The sequence below is a fragment of the Lepus europaeus genome, chromosome 5, assembly GCF_033115175.1.
Source record: "Lepus europaeus isolate LE1 chromosome 5, mLepTim1.pri, whole genome shotgun sequence".
NCBI classification, from domain to species: domain Eukaryota; kingdom Metazoa; phylum Chordata; class Mammalia; order Lagomorpha; family Leporidae; genus Lepus; species Lepus europaeus.
The window spans coordinates 35,184,350-35,206,388 of NC_084831.1; the positions used below are offsets into that span (position 1 = coordinate 35,184,350).

The 22,039-nt window shown below is 59.0% G+C and overlaps 1 protein-coding gene across 5 annotated transcripts in view; it reads left to right on the plus strand.

Annotated features, from left to right (window-relative positions):
- PTPRF (protein tyrosine phosphatase receptor type F) overlaps nt 1–22,039 on the plus strand; it is an 84,276-nt gene that overhangs the window by 19,462 nt on the left and 42,775 nt on the right. For all 5 annotated transcript variants that reach the window (XM_062191115.1, XM_062191119.1, XM_062191118.1 and 2 more), the window contains exons 3-5: nt 4,577–4,722; nt 4,869–5,010; nt 17,913–18,101. In XM_062191115.1, coding sequence (XP_062047099.1) covers nt 4,577–4,722; nt 4,869–5,010; nt 17,913–18,101 — 477 coding nt within the window. The remainder of the gene's footprint in view (nt 1–4,576; nt 4,723–4,868; nt 5,011–17,912; nt 18,102–22,039) is intronic.

Sequence of the window (22,039 nt, forward strand, 5' to 3'; positions counted from 1 at the left end):
CCCGCCCCCAGGCCCGCTTGCCCAGCCATTCCAGTTCAACGGGTTCCAGCCTCTGGTTTCAGCAGCGGACACGTTGAGGCAGGAGCCAGCAGGCCCGGGGGGGGGGGGGGGGGGGGGGGGGGACGGGACACGGGACTTTCTGCCCATGGTGTGCGAGGGGCTGCAGTCTCTTCCCTCTGTTCCTTCCTCAGCACCCCCGGGTGCCTGCGACTGGGTCAGACCCTGAGAACGGACAGGAAATAGGACTGGCGGGGCTCTGCCCTTCCCAGCGGGTGTTCAAGGCAGAGAAGCAGTTACTAAACCCCAGAAACTACAAAAGCCATAACCTCACACATGCACCTAATAAGCTGTGAGCAAGTTATTACCTCACACACCTCCATAGCACGCCGTGAGCCGTGCTGTAGTTGGCAGAGGGCGTTCCCAGAGAGCTCGGGGCCAGGACTGAGTCAGTGTGGGGTGAGGTGGTGACGGGAACCCCGGATGATGTTTACCTGGAGATGGGAAAGTGAGTAAGAGTGAGTGGGTGGACAGGCAGCTTAAGAGGCTCAGTCAAAGGAGCAACTGTGCAAAGGCCCGGAGGCCACAGGCAACAGCACTTGTCCAGGGCTCTGGGGAGAGTGGCTGCGGCAGACTTGCCAGGGCTTTGTCCGCCATGATAGGCATTTTATATGTCTGGTTCGGAGGGTGGGAGGCCCTTGGAGAGCTCTGATGAGGAGGGAGGCTCTCAGGGTGTCCTGGCTGCTGAGTGCGGAATAGACTGGCGGGAGGGGTGAGGCTGGAGGCCGGGACATCAGCTCCTTAGGCTGGGGAAGAGTACAGCAGCCCGGGAGGAGAGCGGGTGCGGCTCTCTGAGGTCCTCTGGTATGGGGAGGACTGCATGGGGCGGGGGGGGGGGGGGGGGCTGCACAGGGCACAGCCGCAGGGGACCCTGGGTAGGAGGTCCCCCGCAGGACAGGCTGTGCAGACAGTTGCATGCTGGTGTCCCGAGCCTCTTTCCTAGGACAGTTGGGGGAAGGGTGAGGAGACTGGTTCTGAAACCCCTGTGACCTTGCGCCCTGGGCCCACAGGCTCACATGTGCTTCCCCACTGAGGCTACCCTGCGCCCACCCTGCTCTGGCTCCCCCGGAACAGCTGCCCTCGCCTGCCCTAGGTCTTCCAAAGGCAGAGTCAGCTGGGGTCCGAGTTTCCCTTCTGCAGGGAGGCAGAAGGCACCCGTGATGAGCTGGGGATTTTGAATGCTGGATCAAACCCTGGCTCCATCTCCAGTCCCTCTGTGCCTCTGTTTCCCCATCTCTAAAATGGGCATGATACTCTCACCTACTTGTGGGGTTGCTTTAAGAGTGGTGAAGCTAATGAGGGGGTGGCTGCACGGACGGAGGACGTAGCACCTGCAGAGCAGCATACACACGTTGTGTGTCACCTGCACAGACCCCTTGTCCCTAGCAGATGAGAAAATAGGCTCAGGGAAGGTGAGTGTTGTGTAATCACCACACAGAACCCCGGAACGCATAGGCCATGGGTTTTCCATAAAGTCTCCTCCATGCTCTCTCTGCCTGCAGCCCCCACCCACTCAGCACCCTGGTACCCTGGACCCTTCTCTCCTTGGTGACTCTGCCCCATCTGCTGTCCCTCTATCTCCTGGATCAGCGCTCTATATCTCTCTGAGCCTTTCCTTTATTTGGAAGGCAGAGATACAGAGAGAGGATCTTCCATCCGTTGTTTCACTCCCTGCATGCCCACAATAGCCAGGGCTGGGCCAGGCCAAAGCCAAGAGCCTGGAGCTTCATCTGGATCCCCCTACCTGGGTGCAGCAGTCCAAGTGCTTGTGCCCTCTTCCTATACTTTCCCACGCACTAATATTAGCAGGGAGCTGGATCCAGAGTAGAATATAGAAAGCTGGCATCCCAGGCAGTGGCTTAACCCACTGTACACCACACTTATATTTAAACATTATCTTGTGTCTTTTTTATTTAAGATTTATTTATTTATTTATTTGAGGGAGTTACACAGATAGAGAGAGAAGTCTTCCATCCTCTGGTTCACTCCCCAATTGACCGCAACGGCTGGAGCTGCGCCAATCCAAAGCCAGGAGCTAGAATCTTCAGGTCTCCCATGTGGGTGCAGGGGCCAAAGCACTTGGACCATCTTCTATTGCTTTCCCAGGCCGTAGCAGAGCTGGATCAGAAGTGGAGTAGCCGGGATTCAAACAGTTGCCCATATGGGATGCTGGCACTGCAGGCAGCAGGTTTACCCGTTATGCCACAGCACCGGCCCCACTTGTGTCTTTAAGAAGAAAAAGATGGCCGGCGCCGCGGCTCACTAGGCTAATCCTCCGCCTGTGGCGCCGGCACCCCAGGTTCTGGTCCCATTTGGGGCGCCAGATTCTGTCCCGGTTGCTCCTCTTCCAGTCCAGCTCTCTGCTGTGGCCCGGGAAGGCAGTGGAGAATGGCCCAAGTGCTTGGGCCCTGCACCTGCATGGGAGACCAGGAGGAAGCACCTGGCTCCTGGCTTCAGATTGGCACTGTGTGCCAGCCGTAGCGGCCATTTGGGGGGGGGTGAACCAACAGAAGGAAGACCTTTTTATCTCTCTCTCACACTGTCTAATGCTGCCTGTCAAAAAAATAAAATGAAAAAAAAAAAGGAAGAAAAAGATGGGCCAGCACTGTCGTGAAGCGGGTAAACCTGGCTGTGCTCCACGTCTGATCCAGCTCTCTGCTATGGCCTAGCAAAGCAGTAGAGGATGGCCCAAGTGCTTGGTCCCTTGCACCCACGTGGGAAAGCTGGAAGAAGCTCCTGACTTCGGATTGGCACAGCTCCAGCCATTGTGGCCAACTGGGGAGTGAACCAGCAGACGGAAGACCTCTCTATCTCCCTCTGCCTCTGCCACTATAACTCTGCCTTTCAAATAAATAAATAAATCTTAAAAAGAAAAAAAGAAAAAAAAGTGGAGCAGGCGTTATTGTAATGTAGCCGATAAAGTTGCCACCTACAGTGCCGGCATCCCATATGGTCACTGGCTCAAATCCCGGCTGCTCCACTTCCAATCCAGCTCCTGCTAATGTCCTGGGAAAAGCAGCAGAGGATGGCCAAAGTGTCTAGGCCCCTGTCACCCACATTGAAGACCCCCATGAAGCTCCTGGCTCCTGGCTTTGGCCTGGCCCAGCCATCTGCCAATGGCCTGGCCATTGCAGCCATCTGGGGAGTGAACCAGCAAATGAAAGATCTCTCTCTGTGTCTCCCTTTCAAGTAAATACATTTCTTTCTTTCTTTCTTTTTTTTTTTAATGTACAAGCCTCCCCCCAGCCCTCATCCCCCCCAAGTCCCAGCTCCTCATGCGGCTCCTGTGCTGTCCACTTCCTCACCTCCCACTCTCTCCTCAGCCTGGCTTCAGCCCCCAGCACCCCACGACCTTGCTCCTGGCAGGGCCCCCACAATCCTAGATGAACAGTTGTATGCCAGCTGATTTGGAGTCCAGCAGCCTGAATTCAGCTCCAGATGTGCCACTTGCTGGCTTTGCGACTTTGGATGAGTGGCCTGACCCCTGGGAGCCCGTCAGCTGGGGATGCTGGGGATGAAGGAGTGGATTGGAGTGGCTGCTTAGCCAAGGACTGCGCTTCCTTGCCAGGGTCCGGCCTGGGCCCGGGCTCGCGGGCACCGAGCGGGTGATCTGAAAGGTCATTTCTCACGGTGTTAGTCCTTCCCAGAGCTGTTCATTGGCCTGATTAATAGGACATGGATCTGCTGTCAGCACTAACGAGGCGTTGCTACATCTTCATGAGCTGGGCTTCTCTGGCCCTGGGACCCTGGGCAGTGGCATTTGCAGGGATAGGAGCTGTGGGTTGGTCCCGGTGATGTGGGTGTGTGTCGCAGCACAGAGTCTGGGCCCCCACCTCTGCCTCCCCGTGAAGGGGGACCTTGGGGAGCCGTCTGTCCAGGCTGTGGGAAGGCAGTAGCCAAGTCAGTGGGGGCAGGGGTGGGGAGGGGCAGGTTTACAGGAAAGCATTTACCTGGGAAGGCGTCCAGAGATACTTAGAAGCTGGAATGTCTGGGCCTTTGGGACGGCTGGTATGTGGGGGCCAGGGAGAGGAGGAGTCCTGGTTCCTGGCTGGAACCTGGAGGTGGCTGGAGGTGCCCTCCCCGAGAGAGGGAGAGCAGTGGAGGAGGGGCGGTCTCCAGGGTCTTCCCAGCAGCTTTCCAGGATGCTCTTTGTAGGGCTATAGGTTGGTGAGGGGTCAGAGACAGAAGCCTAAACCCTGGGTTCAGATCATGGCTCTGCCTCCTCCCAGCTGGGTCGTGTTGGACAAATCCCTTACTCTCTCTGTGCTTTGGTTCTTCTTCTATGTCAACATAGGTAATTGCGGCACCCAGCTCATGTGCAAAGAAGTCAGTGAACGTTCAGCTTTCTGGACAGTGCCTGGCACAGGTGGAGCCCCGGGCAAGGGCTAGGGGCCCTGATTAATTTCTCTGACAATCGTTCTCGCTTGCCCGCCCACTGTCCCCTGGGACTGCCGCCTGTACCACTGGCCGTGCTGGTAGTGACCATGCCGTAATGAGTTGGTGTCTCCCTCTCTTCCAGGCAAACCTGTCTTTGTTAAGGTCCCTGAGGACCAGACTGGGCTGTCGGGAGGCGTGGCGTCCTTCGTGTGCCAAGCCACAGGGGAACCCAAGCCACGCATCACATGGATGAAGAAGGGGAAGAAAGTCAGCTCCCAGCGCTTTGAGGTGCGGTCTCAGTGGGCAGGGGCAGGCAGGACTTAGAGCCTGGTCCCACTCCTCTCCGTGGGCCTGCTGGGAGTGGGAGGGCAGCTGACACCGAGCCGGCCCCCGTGTTCTGAGCGGGCCGTGACTGCGTGTCTGTCCTCTGGCAGGTCATCGAGTTTGACGATGGGGCAGGGTCAGTGCTGCGGATCCAGCCGCTGCGGGCCCAGCGAGACGAAGCCATCTATGAGTGCACAGCCACCAACAGTCTGGGGGAGATCAACACCAGTGCCAAGCTCTCGGTGCTTGAAGGTACGTGCCAGGGAGGGACACGCTGGCAACACCCAGCTAGCCAGCTGTGGCCCTGCCACGGGCTCATGTGCTTTGGCAGAAAGGTGGGCTGGCCATCTTGGTGTCAGCCGAAGTCAGTGGTGGACGGGGTGGTCACTGTACCTGGCCTGGATGGTGCGGCTTGTGCCAAGACCAGCTGTGTATATGCCTGGGCTCTGGCTGGAGGTGCGGAGCTGCAGCTGGGTGTCCCTAGGTGGTTGTGCCAGGGGGCCTGAGTTCTGTGGTAGGTGTCAGACAGGTGTGTTTCTTGTTGCTGCTGTGTGCCAGGGCCCAGACTGGTGGCTGAGGCTCTCCCTATGGGTTTTGGCGTCTTCTCTCACTTGGTGGCTTCTCCATTCTTTCGCAAGCACTCCCTGAACCGCCCTGAAGTCCAGCAGATCAGCTGCCTTGGGCGCTGACCCTGAGATACGCAGTCTCAGGACGTTCTGTGGGGACAGCTCAGAGGGCTGGGGGTGCACAAGTGAGGAGAGAGCTGTGTGTAAGCCACATCTTGAGAAGTGTGGAGTTGGGGGAGGCAGTTGAGACGTGTGGAGTTGGCTTTTGGGCAGGGGTCTGAGAGCTGGAGGGTACAGCAGGGGAGGGGAGCAGCTGGAGAGGTTGGAAGGCAGACGCACGGGGTCAGGCTGAGAAAAGAGCACTTTTCTCTGGCAGAGGAAGCCACCAGCGGTGGGGAGTGACATGCTCAGACCCCAGCCATCGGGTTCATCCATCTGAATGTGGTCTGTGGGTGTATTTTCAAAATAGTATGTTTATGTGAGTTTTATTTAAATTGTTATTAATTGTGGGGGCCGGTGCTATGGTGCAGCGGGTTAAAGCCCTGGCCTGAAGCGCCCGCATCCCATATGGGTGCCGGTTCTAGTCCCGGCTGCTCCACTTTCGATCCAGCTCTCTGCTATGGCCTGGGAAAGCAGAAGAAGATGGCCCAAGTCCCTGGGCCCCTGCACCCACCTGGGAGAGCAGGAAGAAGCTCCTGGCTCCTGGCTCCTAGCTTCGGATTGGTGTGGCTCCAGCTGTTGTAGCCATCCGGGGAGTAAACCAGCGGATGGAAGACCTTTGTCTCTACCTCTCTCTGTAACTGTCTTTGAAGTAAATAAAATAAATCTTTTAAAAAATTGTTATTAACTTTAAAGATTTATGTATTTATCTGAAAGAATTACAGAGAGAGACAGAGATCTTCCATCTACTGGTACACTCCCCAGATGGCCATAATGACTGGTGCTGGACCATGCCAAAGCCAGGAGCTAGGAGCTTCACCTGAGTCTCCCATGTGGGTGGCAGGGGCCCAAGCACTTGGGCCATCTTCTGCTGCTTCCCAGGCCATTAGCAGGGAGCTATATAGGAAGTGAAGCAGCCAGGACATGAACCAGTGCCCGTATGGGATGGCAGCATTGCTCCACCACAACACCGGGCCCTAAATATTTCTTTGAGAGGTACAGCAAGACAAACAGACACAGAGAGAACTCCTATCTGCCAGTTCACTCCCCAGATGCCTGCAACAGCCAGGGCTGGGCCAGAACCAAAGCCAGGAGTCAGGAACACAATCCAGGTCTCCCATGTGGGTGGCAGGAACCCACTTATGTTTGGCATCACTGATTCCTCCCAGGGCCTTCGCTGGAGAGCAGTTGGAGTTAGGAGCTGGAGCTGGGTGTCAAACCCAGGTACTCTGATGTGGGATGTGAGTGTCTTACCTGCCAAACACCTACCCCTGCTTTCTTTTTAAAATGCAATACCAATATCTGTTCAGTGTTGAAAAATTGAAAAGTATAGAATAACAAGGAAAAATTTAAATCACTCATTATCTTATCTCTATTATTAACGTCTACTTATTTTTTTAAAGATTTATTTTATTTACTTGAAAGAGTTACAGAGATAGGTAGAGACAGAGAGAAAGGTCTTCCTTCCGCTGGTTCACTCCCCAGATGGCCACAACAGCTGGAGCTGCACCAATCTGAAGTCAGGAGCCAGGAACCAGGAGCTTCTTCCAGGTTTCCCACGCAGGTGCAGGGGCCCAAGGACTTGGGCCATCTTCTGCTATCCCAGGCCACAGCAGAGAGATGGATCAGAAGAGGAGCAGCTGGGACTAGAACCGGTGCCCATATGGGATGCTGTCACTTCAGGCCAGGGCTTTAACCTGCTGTGCCACAGTGCCGGCCCCAGTCTTTTTTTCTTTTCTTTTCTTTTTTTATTTACTTTTATTTATTTGAAAGAATTGCAGAGAGAGGTCTGCCATCCACTGTTTCACTCCCCAAATGGCCACAACGGCAGGAGCTGAGCCAATCCAAAGTCAAGAACCAGGAGCTTCTTCCGGGTCTCCCATGCGGGTGCAGGGACCCAAGGACTTGGGCCATATTCTGCTGCTTTTCCAGGCCAGAGCAGAGCTGAATTGGAAGAGGAGCAGCCATGACTAGAATTGGCACCCATAGGGGATGCCGGCGCTTCAAGCTGGGGCTTTTAACCCACTGCGCCATAGCGCTGGCCCCTGGTTATTTCTTTGTGGCCCATTTTCTGTGCATAGCCGTTTGTGTGTGTGTATGTATTTGTGTGTGCGCGCGTGTACTATATATCAGAAATTAGTTCACTCTCTAGTGATTTGTAGACGGCTCTTTTAAAACAAAAAAAGGGGAAGGCATTTGGAGCAGCAGTTAAGTCACTGTTTGTGCATCCCATCTTGGAGTCCCTTGGTTCAAGTTTCTACCCTGCTTCCAGTCCAGCTTGTTGCTAACGTGCACCCTGGGAGGCAGCAGGTGATGGTTCAAGTACCTGGAGCCCTGCCACCCACGGAACATACCTGAACTGAGTTCTAAGCTCCTGACTGGTCTGGCTGAGCCCCAACTGTAGGGGGCAACTGGGGACCTCCCTTCTCCTTCTCTGTCTCTCTGCCTTTCAGAGCATATACAACACACACAAAACAAAAATCAGGGGCCGGCATTTGGCCTCGCAGGTAAAACAGCGGCAGTGCACATCAGAGCACCTGGATTTAGTTCCTGGCTCTGGCTCCTGACTCCAGCTTCCTGCTAATTTGGACTCTGGGAGGCAGCAGTGGTGGCTCAAATAATTGACTTCCTGCCACTCATGAGGGGAGACCTGGGTTGAGTTCCCTGCTCCCAACCTCCCCAGGCGTATATGGAGTGAGCTAGCAGGTGGGGACTCTTTCTCTGTGCTTCTCACATATAAAAACAAAAGCAACAAACCAAAAAAACCCATATTGTGAACATCTTCCTTGCCATTAGATATTTTTCTGCCTCATTATTTTTAATGGCCATGGGTGAGCTGTCACGTGGAAACACCCTAATTTATCTAGCCATTCCCTTATGGTTGGATACATATGTTGTTCAAAAGTGTTTTGCTTTTATAAATAAAATGCCATAGGTGTCCTTACACGTAGGTGCATTTACTTCCCTGATTATTGGCTTGTCCCAGGTCCATGGGAGGAGAACCGCTGGGTCAGAGGGCGCATGCAATGTTAAGCCTGTCAGTATTTCCAGAAGGCTGTATCAGTTTATACTGCTGACAAGCAGGTCGTAAGAGGCCTCTTTCCAGCAGTGGGAATTATCATTTAAAAAAAAAATCTTTGCCAACTTAATCGGCAAAAACAATGGCATTTCAATTTAATTTGCATTTCTTTGATTACAAGAGCAGTTGAACATCTTTTCACATTGGCCATTTCTATGCTGTGGCTTTGTGTGTTCACACAGGCATCCACTCCAAAACTCTCTTTCGTCTGTGTCCCAGGTGAGCCGGTGGGTTCCACTGTGCTTCACACGGCCCTTCAGCAGGGCCGTGGAGGACAGTGGCCAAGAGCAGGGACCCTGCACCCTCCAGGTGACCTTGAGCCAGTAATCCTGCCTCTGAGCCTTGTTTGTTCCGTCTGTAAATAGGGCTGCAACATGTACGACCCAGGCTGGTTTGGAGAACAGAATGCAGCGCAGTTAGCCACTTCCCGGGATCCCAGCCTGATTTAGCAGGTGCCACAGGGCTAGGAGGCACCACATCGTGAGGACAAGTGAAGAAGGTGCTCGGCTCCCATAGTCGCCTGCCATCTTCCGTCCCCTTGGGGAGGACGCTGTGGAGCTGGGGCCCAGAGGCCAAGCCCTGATACAGGATCATTGACTGCCACGTTCTTGGGTTCCTCCCTGCTAATCCTGACCTCACTGTCCCGACACGTGACCCGGGAGCACGTATTTCAACTCTGCCCTGTTGGCATCTGCCCACAGGGTGCCATCTGCCCTGCCCTGGCACTTGGGAAGTGGCCAAAGGGCCAGGACCAGGGCTCCTGCTCCCGAGGGCATCTGCCAGGGCTCCTGGGCTGGGTAGCAAGGTGTCCTCAAGGCCCCTAGGCCCTGTGTCCTCTGCCACTGCCCTGGGCGGCTGCTGCTCCTAATGGACATGGACATGGACACGGGTGGTCGTTCATAGCTGGGTGAGGAGGCCTCCCTCGCTCTGGCGGGGCATTTGGAGGTATCTTCATGCATAGGGATAGGGTCCGGGTGTGTGTGTGTGTGGGCTCTGAGGTGTTGGCAGTGTCTGAGGAGGCATCTGGAGCAGGTGTGGGGCAGGTCCCCGCCCTTGCCCTGTTCCCTTGGAGGGGGTGAGGGCCTGTGGGCCTGGGAGAGCCCCTCCTGCTCCTGAAACAGCACCCGGAAGACAAAGTGCTGACTTTCCTGGTCTGTGTAACCTTGACCAGCTCTGGACTTGGCAGAAAGGCGCGCCGGGGGCGGGGCCCCGGGGAGGTGGCCCAGACTGTGACTGTCCCGCCTCCCCACCCAAAGCTGGGGTGCCCGCAGGAACGGGGTGAAAGGCTGGCTTCCTGGAGCTCCGCGGTGGAGCTGGGGGGAGCCAGGGCTGTTCCTGGGAGGATACACAGGGAGCGGGGGTGGGGGAGAGGGTGAGACTGGCACGGACCCCTCCAAACACATGAGACAGGGGCTGAGGGCTGCCTGGGAGCCCGGCTCAGGCGTGCGTTCTTCGCTGCCATGGGGAGCCCCGGCCCCGCACCTCCCCTCCCCGCAGCCTCGGGCTGTCCAGGGAAGACCGCTCCCCGGCCTCACTGCCCCCCTCCGGCCTGGGCACAAGGTGGGGTGCCCAGCACGGGCTGGCTGGGGGCGAGCCCGTCCGCGCCCCGCGTTCCTGTCTGAGTGGTAATTGAAGCCATTAGCGCGCCAGCCTCTCCCTCGCGGTAATGGCAGGAAAAGCTCTTCTCGCTCCACACTCTTGAGGCGGCGGCTGAATCACTCCCCCTCCAGCCCGCCCGCTGCCGCCACTGAGACAGGGAATCTGACATTTTCCCTCACGAGGGAGGGAGCGCTGGGGGAGGGGAGGCAGGCCTAGATTCCCGGGCTTCCCTCCTGGAGGTGGGGGCAGTGAGGGTCTTGAGCTCATTGTGGGGCACCAGGGGCCAGGCTAGGCAGGAAAGCCCCTGGAGAGAGCAGGACCAGCAAGAGGTGTGGGTGGGGCTCTGGTGACTTCAGGGAGGGTCAGTTCTGGAAGGGACAGGAGGAGGAGGAAAGAGGCTGTGGGTTAGCGATGTGCTGTTTCTGCCTTGTCCTGGGAGGCCTGGCTCCGAGGGCTCAGCGGGCAGGCAGCAGCCACAGCGTTTGTCTTGTGATCATGGCTACAGCAGATCATGTGTGCTGTGTGTGGTGTGGGTGCCCTGTGTGGTGCAGCGTTGTAGGGCTCCTTACGGAAGAGAGTGTGAAGCAGACTGTGTGCGGGTGCACGCGCCAGGCAGTGGGGGAGGGGTGCGGGGTGTACAGCAGGTGGTGCGTACCTTATAGGCTGTGTATGCAGCAGGCGGTGTGTGTGCGCATGTGTGTGTATGTGTGTGTGTGCAGCAGGCAGCAGGCATGCGATGGGGCTGTACCGCAGGTGGCGTGCACCTTACAAGCTGTGTGTGCGGAGGCCGTGTGAGCAGGAAGCAGCCTGTGCTGGGCTGCTGGGGTCAGAGTTGCTGTGTCTGGGCTCACTGTTTCTGGGGCCCCTGAAGATCCCCACGTGGAGCTGTTGGTCAGCCAGGACAGCTGGACGGAGAGGGATGAGGGACAGTCTGGTCAGGCTCCACTGTTCTCAGCACTTGGAGTGGCTCCCCTCAGCATCTGGCAGCCAGGATTGGGGGGGGGGGTAACCACATGAGGGTCCTGCCCAGATCTGCCTTTGGAAGATCTTGGGGGAACTCTGTCCTCTTCCTCCCCTCCCCCCATCAAGACCAAGCTTCCTGCTACCTGTTCCCACCTGGCTCCATGTCCACTGACTGTCCAGACCACATCTCCAGTGCCATGCAGACCCAGAAATGCAGGCGTGTGCGCGGAGTGCCTGGTGTTTGATGCCTTGTGGCAGACTCTGGGGAGGGGCCAAGGTGAGGGTCAGTCAGTGTTGTGCTGGGCCTGGACCTCTGGATTTTTCAGTGGCTCTGACTTTGGAAGGCTCTGGGACCTGTGGACAGTGAAGGACTTCTTGAGCCCCCCTACCATGCCCCCAGTCCCTTTGAAAACAGCCCAGGGACAGAGGGCCCATAAGCAACACATGGCCACGTCCTGGTGTATCCTGTCTGGGCCAAGCCTGTCCCTTCCCTCTACCCGAGGGAGAATGACTGCCCAGGCCTGACTTTGAGAGGAGGGGAGTTGAGGCTTTGCGAGCGAGCGGCAGGGTACACCCCTTTGTATTGTCAGCACACGTGCTGAGGCCACAGACTGGTTTTGCAGAAGCCAGGTCAGTTACCTGCCTGACTTGCAGCCTCAGAAGACATTGAAAGGGCCCCGGAACCTGAACCCAGGCCAGCCTCCCTCCCTCCTCTGGCAGCCAGGGCATGGCCTACTGTTGCCTCTGGCCAGGCAGCTGTGGACTTTGTGACTTGTCCTTATCCTCACACCCTGCCATGGCCACAGATTTCAGGACCACACAGACATGAGGCTCTGCATTCTACAGCCAGTTCCTGGAGGTTCTGGGCCCCAGGCACGGGGATAGGAGATGTAGCAGGCAGACAGGCACTGCCAAAGGCCCTTTGAAGGTCAGACCCTGGGTTTCTTGGTACCCAAGATCCACCCTTTATCCTGGTTCTGATCCATCTTCCAAGACCCAAGTGAGCTCTCTTCTGAATAAGTCCTCCTGGGGGGTGGGCAGTGCTCTTCCCTCGGCCTTGGATACTGGGCACCTCCCCTGGTAGCCCCATGTGCTCCCAGCGTCTGCTGTGTGCACGGTCTCTTTGCTTACTCCCCTCCCCTCGACCTCTAGACCACAGTGGAGCCAGTGGATCTGGAATTGTCAGTGCCCCTGAGTATGTACATTCCCCATCCTTGGTTGCCAGGGGAGAGAGGATTTTGGTCAGGGGGTAACGTGATCACATTTAGGTTCCAGAGAGGCCCCTGCGGGTACAGAGTGAGGTGCACATAAGACCGGTGAGCGGTGGCGTTTGCCTGAAGAGGGGAGAATGGATTATGAGCAGTTAGAAGGAGGGTGGCCTGGCCCAGCTACCTGTGCCACAGGGGAGCTGTGATACCCTGTGATACCCGCTCGCTCCAGGGCTGGGTAGCCAGTGGAACTGTTTTCCAAGACTCTGAGATGGGAGGGTGGGGTTTGAGGGGACAAGCTGATGATTCCAGCTAGAAATCTGTTGATCAGGTGTACGCATGCATTGGGGTGTGGGTGTCTAGGAGGCCTGGGCACATCTGCCTGGCGCTCCAGAGGGACATCTGGAGACGGAGTTGTGGAGGCTGAGAAATGGCAGCTCTCGGGGAGCCAGAGCCAGGCCTGGAGACAGAGGCCCTGGAGCTGCCTCTTGTGTTGGGAGGAGATTCCCTAGAGGAGGAGGTGTTGGGGGGGGGGGGGGGGGAGCCAGGCTCGTGCCAGGCTGTGGAAGTCAAGACAGAGAGTGAGCAAAGGAGGAGTGGTCAGCGGGGCAGGGTGCTGCTGGGGGCGCTGGGCGGGGTCCTGTGGACTTAGCTCCATGGAGTCATCATTGACCTTGGTGAGCTGCGGGTGGCAGCCGGGCTGCAGAGGGGCTGAGGAGGGGGTGGAGGCTGTCAGTGGTCTAGAGTGACTTGAGGCAGTGCCTGCACGCACGGCTCAGTGCTCTGCATCTGAGGGAGGTGGGGGGACCCCAGGAGGAAAGTCCAGCGCCTGAGTGTCCTCCCAGGATGGCCCCAGCCTTCACTTGGCAGGGGGGCGGCGGCAGCAGAGGCAAGGGTTCGGTAGGGCCATGAGGAGCGCCAGGGAAGCCCAGGGCGGGGCGGTGATGGAGAGGGGGAGGCCTGGCTGCCGACAGGCCCCAAACAGCTCAGATTCAAAAACAAAACAGGCTTTTAAGATGCCAAGTTTGATGAAATCTGAGTGCTGGAAGAGGTGGGAGTTTTCTCTTGGAAAAACAGCTGAAAATTGAGACTGAAAGCTGCGAAGGGAGATGGGCCCAAGGCTCCCCAGGCCCCCCTGACTGCCTGGAAGCTCGTTCTCCAGGAGAGTGGGAGCTTGCGGTTCTGGGGGGCCTCCTGCCCTGCTGGGGGTGTCTCTGCCCTGACACTGCTGAGGACAGAGCTGCCTCGGAGCCGGAGCCGGAGCCGGAGGTGGCCTTGGCTACCTTGGAGTGCCTGAAGGGCAGGGGAGCGGGCAGCCTTGCCACCCACGAGGCTCCTACCTGTGTCTGTCCCTGTGTGTGCGTCCAGGTACACAAGTCTCAGTGTATGTGCGTCTCTGACAGAGCATGTCTGCACATGTGTTTCCGTGTGCACATGTCCCGCCTCTGGCTCTGCTGACATGAGTCTTTCCACAGGTACATGCCCCTGCAGGTGCCCGTCCACATGCACATAGAGGTTTCTATCTTTGCACCTGTCTCTCCATGTGTGTCTCTGGGCCCCTGGCTGTTTCTAAGGTACTAGGAAGGCATCTGTATGATCAGAGACAGGGCAAGGCCAGACCCAGCACTCAGGAATAGGGGAGGGGGTCAGGCTCACAGTCAGTGCCAGCCCAGGGATGTGCGCGCACAGTGGCCCCCGGGGCTGGGTCAGCACGGCTGCAAAGAGTGTGCTGACAGACGGTGCTGCGGGCCCTGGGGCCCTGGGACCCTGCAAGCCGTCTCCATCTGTCAGCTTCCGTGGTGCAGGCCCCCCCGCCCCCCGCCCCGTGGCCCAGACTCCGCCTCAGCCACCAACACCAGGCGGAGTTGGACAAAGGGACTTGTGTGTGCTTTGTAGGGGGCCTCAGCAGCTTCCCTGGGCCCAGTCACTGCAGCCTGCCCAGGCAGTCCTCTGACCACCCTCAACCTGGCTTCAGCTATCAGCACCCCACAGAGACCCCTGCTCCCACCAGACTCACCTGGCTGCTGCTCTCCCCGTCCCCACAAAAAGCTTTCTGCCCCCCAGTGTTACTTCCTCCTGGAAGCCGCCAAGATAGCAAGTGGGCCATGGGGTCAAAGCAGCCAGCTCCATCACAAGACTTCAGCCACTCCAGCCCTACCCACTCTCCCTGCCAAAGCCCTCCCCCCCCCAGGCCTGGCATCTTCCACTGCCGTGGAACAGTGGGACCCCCTGCAGGGAAGGCCGTGGGGATCTCCCACTGCAGTGTCCAGAAGCCCGCCGCCGGGGCTGCAGAAGCGGTTGCCGCACACGTGCGCGCCCACCACAGGTGCCTACAGATCTTTGTGGGCAGAACAAACTGTGGGGAATGTGGATGCTACCTGTGCACAAGCCGGCGCACGGTGCTGGGCACCGGGTGAGGGCCAGGCGTGTGGCGACGACTTGGAGCAGGAAAGCCTAAAGGGAGGGTTCCCCAGAGTCGCTGAGCCAGGTCCTGGGGGCCGTGGGGGTGTCGCGGCCGCTCCGCCCAGGCCGGGGCGGGAAGGGCGGCGCCCAGTCGACCGCGGATGCGCGCGCCCGCACGGACACGCGCAGCCCTTCCGCCGCGGCGCCTGCCTCTCCGCCGTCACCATGGTTACCGGGTGGCCTGGAGGGGGGAGGGGCCCTTCCTCCCTTCCCGCGCCGGCCGCCCCTCGGTCACCCGCCTGGCGCATTTTGAGGGACCTGGGCGTACCTCCCGGTTGTGGGCCATAGGTGTGTGCCCGCGGGTGTCCACGTGTGAGGACGCGGGGGGGCTCCCTATGCTGTAAATACTGGCTCCGCCGGGGTTGGGCTGGGGTCTGCAGTGGAGCCCAGAGCCCCGCCCCTAGCCGGCCTGGGGTGAGGCGCTGGGGGCGGAGCGCAGTTCCCCCGGAGAAGCCCCTCACCTGCCGGCCCCCAGGGCTTGCAGGTGTTTCCGCGGTGGCTGGGGTCCCACCCCCTGGTCTCAAGGCCAGCCCCACCCCCTGTTTAACTGTGTGACCTTGGGCAGGTTTCCACAGCTCCCTAAGCCCCCGTGTGCTGGTGTATCTCACAAGGGTTTTGGTAAAGACTGAGTCGATTTGTTAAGAGTAAAAAGGCTCTGTGTAACCTGTTAGCCCTCACATCCATTTCCCCAGTCGCTGATGGGTTTGGGGCACTGATATGACGTGAGCCTGAGCCACTTGCCTGGGGTGCTCACCGGCCCTGTGGGTACTTGGGGGTGCTGTGGGTGGGTCTGATCATGCCGCCGTGCTCAAAGCTGCAGTTGAACGTGCTGGGTGGGGTGGAAGGAGGAAGCAGGCAGCAGCGGGTCACTGCTGAGGGGCTCTGCGCCTTCCTGGGAGACCCGGGGTGTCAGGACAGCAGCACTGGAGTGCAGCCTGGACTCCTGCCTGGCGCAGGGACGGGCGTGGGGTCCCGCTGTTTTATGGACAGCTCTTCACACTTGCCGGTGTCAGGCTCTGGCGGCAGTGCCTGAGGGATGATCTGAGCCAAGGACGGAGCCATTGAGGGCGCGATAATTGAGGGAGGAAAATTAATTGTCCTTAATTTGGCATAAATCCCAAAGACCTTCCTCGTGTCAGGAATTCAGAGTGGATTCCTGGGACACAGGGCTGCAGACGACTGTGTTTTCCCCTTCTCCTTGATCCGTACCTTGCAGGTAGAGGTGGAGACCACCTGATTGGTGGGCCCTGATTCCAAGCAGGCTCCCCTGTCTGCCGTCCCCTGCCCGCAGGCCCTATGGAGGCTGAGCAGGTGGGATTGAGGTCTGGGCAGAGCCAGACTGGGGTCCTGGCGGGCAGGATGGCTCTGGCAGCCCTGAGTGTCCCTCAGGTCCCACCCAGTGGGACCTTCCTGTAAAGCCGGTGGGGGCAGGGCCAAAGGAAGCCATCTCCCTGCCTGGCACATCCCTAGCCTCTTCATTCCCTGCCTCCCTCCGTGCTCCTGCTACTGTTTAACATTTTCTTTTTAAAAATCAGAGTTGAAAGTCAGGGCGCTGTGGGATCATATTTACAGCCAAGGAAACGCTGGGTTTACATCCGGAATTTATAGGGCTGTGTCCAGCCAGGGGAGGTGAGGCTGTGCTAGGGGTCCTGCTGCTTCCCAGAGCCAGACCCCATCTCCTCATGGGGTCCCTGTGGGATGGCGCTGGCACCTGGGAACACCTCCTGGGGTCTGGCAGTGGACACAGGGGCACCTTGCTCCTGCCTGTTCGCTCCTCCAGCTTCCTCTCCTTCCTCTGCCCGCTCACTCCCCCTGTCCCCAGGGAGGGCCTGCTCTGCCAAACCTTGACTCTCTCCCCTCCGAGCAGGCCAGGTGCTTTAGCCCTGGCATAGGCGTCTGGCCTCGGCAAATGCTCCCACATGCCCGCCCCGTGCAGGGCCTTCGGGAGGGTGCTGTACAGTGGCCCTGTCTCCCCCACTATGGAGCACAAAGGACAAAGGACAGAGGGTCCCCCTTGCTCCCGTTGGGTGTACCTGGCATCCACACTGGAGGAGAGGCTCTGCCAGTTCTCACAGACACCTGACAGTTTGCTCCCAGTGGAGAGGGCCTCTCGCCAGCCTAGGTTGGCAAGGGGGCCCTAAGCCCTAGCCCTAGCATCCGTCTACCCGGTGACTCAGCCCTTATTGGTTGCAGTAGTGTCAGCTGATGGTCGCCAGGCATGGGTTCTGTTCACAGCTCCCTGACACCTTGGGAGCTGTGGTCCTGTGGTGACTTCACGAGGTGGGCACTTGAACCCTGTGTACGGATCGAAGCAGAGACACAGAAAGAAGTGGTAACCCATCCCGACCCAGAGCTAGTGAGCAGTGAAGACAGGAGTCTGACCAGGTCTTCCCTAGTCCGGAGCCTGTCCTCCCGGCTCCTCGTGCTTCCAAGGGACGAGGGGACGCAGCCTTCAGGGCTCCTGCAGGAGTCCGCGTGCAGTGGGAGTGGGCTGTGCTGATGCCTGTCCCCGTTGCTCCTCTGAGAAGTGGGCTGCAGCCCACTGAGAAGTACTTCCCTGGCTTCCTTCTTGGTACATCCCTGTAGCTTCTGCATGTTCAGAAACGGTCAAGACTGCAGCTGAGAAGCGATGTAAGTCAGGACCCGGGTTAGAAGGGGATCCTTGGCAGGGCAGGGGGGTCCAGGGTAGGCCCGAGCTCAGGCTGTGACCTGGGGCTGTGCCGTGGGGTGACTGAAGGCTGGATGCAGGAATGGGGGGAGCACTGCGTGTGCGGGCTGTGGCCATTGATGCTGCGTGAGCTGAAGGCCCTTCAGCCTGGTGTCCACACGGCGTGTTCTGCTGTGGCCAGCAGAGCATCGATCCGCGTTCTCAGGGCCTAGAGAGATAAGTGCTGACGCCTTCAGTCTGAAGCACTGCTTCTCAAACCTGGAAATTCTCTACCTGGGCCAGGGTGGGCCCCGCTGCAGCCCCCGGCCCTGCCACAGGGACTGAGGACCCTCGTCCCTCACGTGAGGGGAGGCTTCGTGCTTACACGTCCGGGGTTGGAGAGAGGGTCGCCGCCTATAGGGGTCTCGGGCTGGGCAAGGCCAGCACTAACGTGTCCACTCTGTCTGCAGTGGAGCAGCTGCCCTCTGGCTTCCCCACCATCGACATGGGGCCGCAGCTGAAGGTGGTGGAGAAGGCACGCACAGCCACCATGCTGTGTGCGGCAGGCGGAAACCCAGACCCGGAGATCTCTTGGTTCAAGGACTTCCTTCCCGTGGACCCCTCCACGAGCAATGGCCGCATCAAGCAGCTGCGTTCAGGTGAGCTGAGGGTCGAGGGGCTGCCAGACTTCAGGAAAAGTGTCTTGCTTCATGGGCCTGGGTGTCCGGGGGCTGATCCGCCAGGGCTGGGGGCCGGATCTTGTGCCAGGCCCCCAGGCCCAGGGAAGAGCATGCTGGTGACAGCTCACTGTCTACTGGGCCTTTACCTTCCTGGGTTTGTCAGACTCGGTTGACTCTGGGCCAGTCCTGCCGCCCCCTGCTTGTGTGGCATGCTCAGTGCGGCGAGCTCTACACAGGTGCTCTGTGGGTATTTGTCCTCTACTTTCCCCATGGCCTGGAGCTTAGCCTCATAAAGAGACCAAAAATGCCTGGTTGATCAGGCTTCAAAAGGCTGGACCTCAGGGGCCTGGAGCCCGGGGAGGACTTGCTGCCGCCCCTTGGCCACCAGAGCCACCAGTCTCCTTTGGCTGCCTCAGTGGAGCCGGCTCGGAGCCCTGGGAGCACGGATGCCGTTGCGACCAGGCAGGAGGTGTCGCCCAGTTGATCGATCTGCCTGTGAGGCTCCCGCCAGGATAATTGATTCCGATTTTGTGGGAACGGAGCGGGTGGGAAAAGAGGCCTGGAATCAGCTCGACTGTATTCTGTGTCTGCTGCCAGCACGGGCTGGGCCAACAGAGCTCGCTCCAGAGGTCCTGCCAGCTGCGGGATGGTGGGCCTCAGGCGGATGGCCGGTGCCGGCCAGAGCCCCTGCTGCCCATCAGCTGTGATGGCGAACGTCGAAAAGGAGGACACGACACTGCTCCTGTCGGGGCCCTGCAGGCCTCAGAGGTGTCCGCCACTCCCTGGGGTGCCGGATGCTCCCCACCAGCTCTCGCCAGACCCACGCCTGCCTCAGTGCCCAAGGGGAGGAAGAAGAGATGAGCCACCCAGCAGGGCAGGATCCGGCCCCAGCCACGGCCGCCTGAGACAGCCCACGAAGTGTTAGCTCATTTAATTTAATTAAAACTCAACAAGATGGAGGCAGCTGTAGCGCAGTTAATTAAAACAGCCATAATCAAGGCAGGAAACGGTCCGGCAGCGTTGGTAGCCGCTGCCCAGCACTGCACAGCGGCCGGCTCGGTTCGGCTCCCCTGTGTGTCTTCCGTGGTTCCCCCAGGCAACCTCCCCAAGCAGCCAGACTGTGCTCCCCGCAGGCCTGGGCGCCTCCGTCCGTGGTGGGCAGTGGTTCTGGGGAGCCACCCTGTCCCACGCATTCGGTCATCACGTGTTCCTGCGGGGCCTGCTGTGTGCCAGGCCTGTGCCACCCCCTCTCTGCCACTGCCCCTCGGGTGCTGCTCAGCCACGTCCTCCCTCCCACCTTCCCTGAGCTCGCCCTTCCCTGCAGCGGGTCTTCCCCTGCTCCTTGCTGCAGCCCAGGGCCCTGGGAACCGAGCTGGTGCCCTGCGGGCTTGCCCGCACCCCTACAGCTCCTGCTGCCGCCCCCAGCCCAGACATCTTGCCTGAGCTCCGACACAGAGGTCTGGCTGCCTCGTGGGTGTCCTCCTGGCCAGCACAAGTGGCGACCTCCTTCCCACACGGCTGTTGACTTGTCTACGTGGGACAGTCCCCCCAACCTGGAACCCGCGAGACCCTCCCCCACCCCTACTCCAGTAAGGGACCAAGGGCCCTTGGTTTATCACCCACGCAGCTCTCACACTGGTCCTTCTGTCCTGCCATTGCCTGGGTGCTCTCCCTGGCACACACCCAGGTTCTCCGGGAGAGTCTGTCCTCCAGGCCTGGTCAAAGCTTTCTGCCTGTATCCCTCCCATGCTCCGACACTTCTGGGTGCCTCTCTGGCTGCCTGGTCAAGTCCAGGCTCCCAGGGCAGGTGCAGGGCAGAACCCCAGTGTTGTCCCCTGCTCACATCGCCAGCCACACCCTCACTGGCTCTGTGCTCTGGGTTACTTGACTTGCAGCATCGGCTTTCTCATCCTTAAAAAGGAGTTACAGTAAGGAGTGAGTGAGACAGGGGCAGCCAGAGACAGGTGACCACCTGGCCTCGGCCAGGCCCCCCATGGACAGAGCTGTTCCTGTCTGTTGCTGCAGCTCCACTCGCCCTGAGCTGCGCCGCTCCAGCCTCACCCACCTCCTGGCCCTCCGCTCACCTTCCACTTCCTCAGCTTGAAAGCCTCCACCCGTTGGAGTCTCGGGCCTCCCACTTGTCGTCATCACTGCCGTGTGCTCCACGCTGCTCACCTGGGCTGGGTACCTCTTGCAGGGAGGACTTGGGCCTCCCAGCCTAGCACAAGCCAAGCCACGGGCTAGCTCTCTCTGAGCCCCAGTGGAATGAATGAGTTCATGAACTTGATCGTGGCCACCTGACCCTGCAGACTGATGTCCACTTCTCTCCCCACTTCCCAGGGCCATGCTCTTTGTTTGACCTTCCCTGCCACCCAGAAGCCGTGATCCTGAGGGTCATGGTCCAGTCCAAGCTCCCGAGGGGCCTTATTCATCCCACCCTGCAGTGGCAAAATGACCTCCCCCATGCTTGTCTGACCTTTGGCCCCAGCGGCTGCTGCCCCTGCACCATTGCCATTTAGCAGGGTGATAGGCGTGGCTGTTCCCTGTGTGTTTCACAGCCACGTCCCTTTGTGGAGTGGACGCAGGCCCCCGAGCACTCGGCTTGCGCAGGGACCTCCTCGGCTTCTGCATCACTGACAGTATACAGAGTGCTTTGCCACCCTTTGTTGCGGCCGACTCCCCTGCGGCCCTGGGAAGCAGGACAGGCTGGGATTATCCTGCCCGACTCCCAGCTGGCTTAAAGGAGTCACCTGGGGTGACTCTGGGCCCGGGAGCTCCCCTGTGAGGTCCCAGCAGGGCCTGGGAAGTGTCTCTGCATCTGCACAGTCCCCTCCTTCAGACCTCAGGCCCCCACTGACCAGGACGCAGAGCTCCCCTGGAGGCTGTGACCTGAGCACTTGTAACTAGGGTGTGCCCCCAGGGCAGGAAGTAGATAGGAGGCCACCGAGGCGCCACCCAGGCCTGCGCCCTGCCTCACGGCCCTTTCCCTTGCTGCAGCCACAGTTTCTGGGGCGTTTGAACCTGAGACCCAGTGTGGGCCCCAGAGTCAGAGTCGTAGCCACACTTGGAGAACGCGGAGCACGCTAACCTCCCCCTAGTGGGGCTCATAGCCACCATTGGTGCTAGAAAGAGCTCTTGGCCCATGAGCTCTGCCAGCCTGGACAGAGTCTCAAGGACATTGCTGTGTTCCTGCGTGTGGCCTGAATGTGCAAGCCACCATCCCAGTCACTGCAGAGGACAGCCTAACTCACCATTGCTGTGCTCGTCTGGAGAGTGCTTTTCCCATGCTCCCAAAGTGCCTGAGCCAAGACCTGGTGGCCTTGAGAAGAGTAGGCAACGCGGAGGCCTGGCGCCTGTGGCCCCTGCTCTGCTGGCTCCAGTTCTGATGGAAGAGCCCAGCCACTGTCTCTGCCCCACCTCCCACCAGGCCTGCAGAGGGCGCGATGCCAGTGTGTGGTCCGTTGCCCTTTGGCACTAAGCTGGTCAGCATCTCGGGCACAGCCCTGAGAACTGACCCAGGACCCCTCTTACTCTCCCACCTGCATCTTATGAGATGGAAACATTTGCTGGGGAAGCTGCTGTTTGGAGAGGTACAGAGATACACCAGGTGGCAGAGCTGAGGCCTGGCGCCGTGGGTCGCTCTCCCCAGGCCCTGCGTGGGTCAGCGGCTGTCAGCTCTGAGATGTCAGCACCCCTTGTTGTGACTCAGCAGGCCTGAGAGCTTTCCTTAGGTGGCTGCTGCTGCTGCTGCTTTTAAAGACTTATTTAGTTATTTGAAAGCCAGAGTTACAGAGAGGCAGAGAGAGAGAGAGGGGTCTTCCATCTGCTGGTTCACTCCCCAAATGGTTACAACAGCTGAAGCTGGGCAGATCCAAAGCCAGCAGGCAGGAGCTTCTTCCCAGTCTTCCATGTGGGTG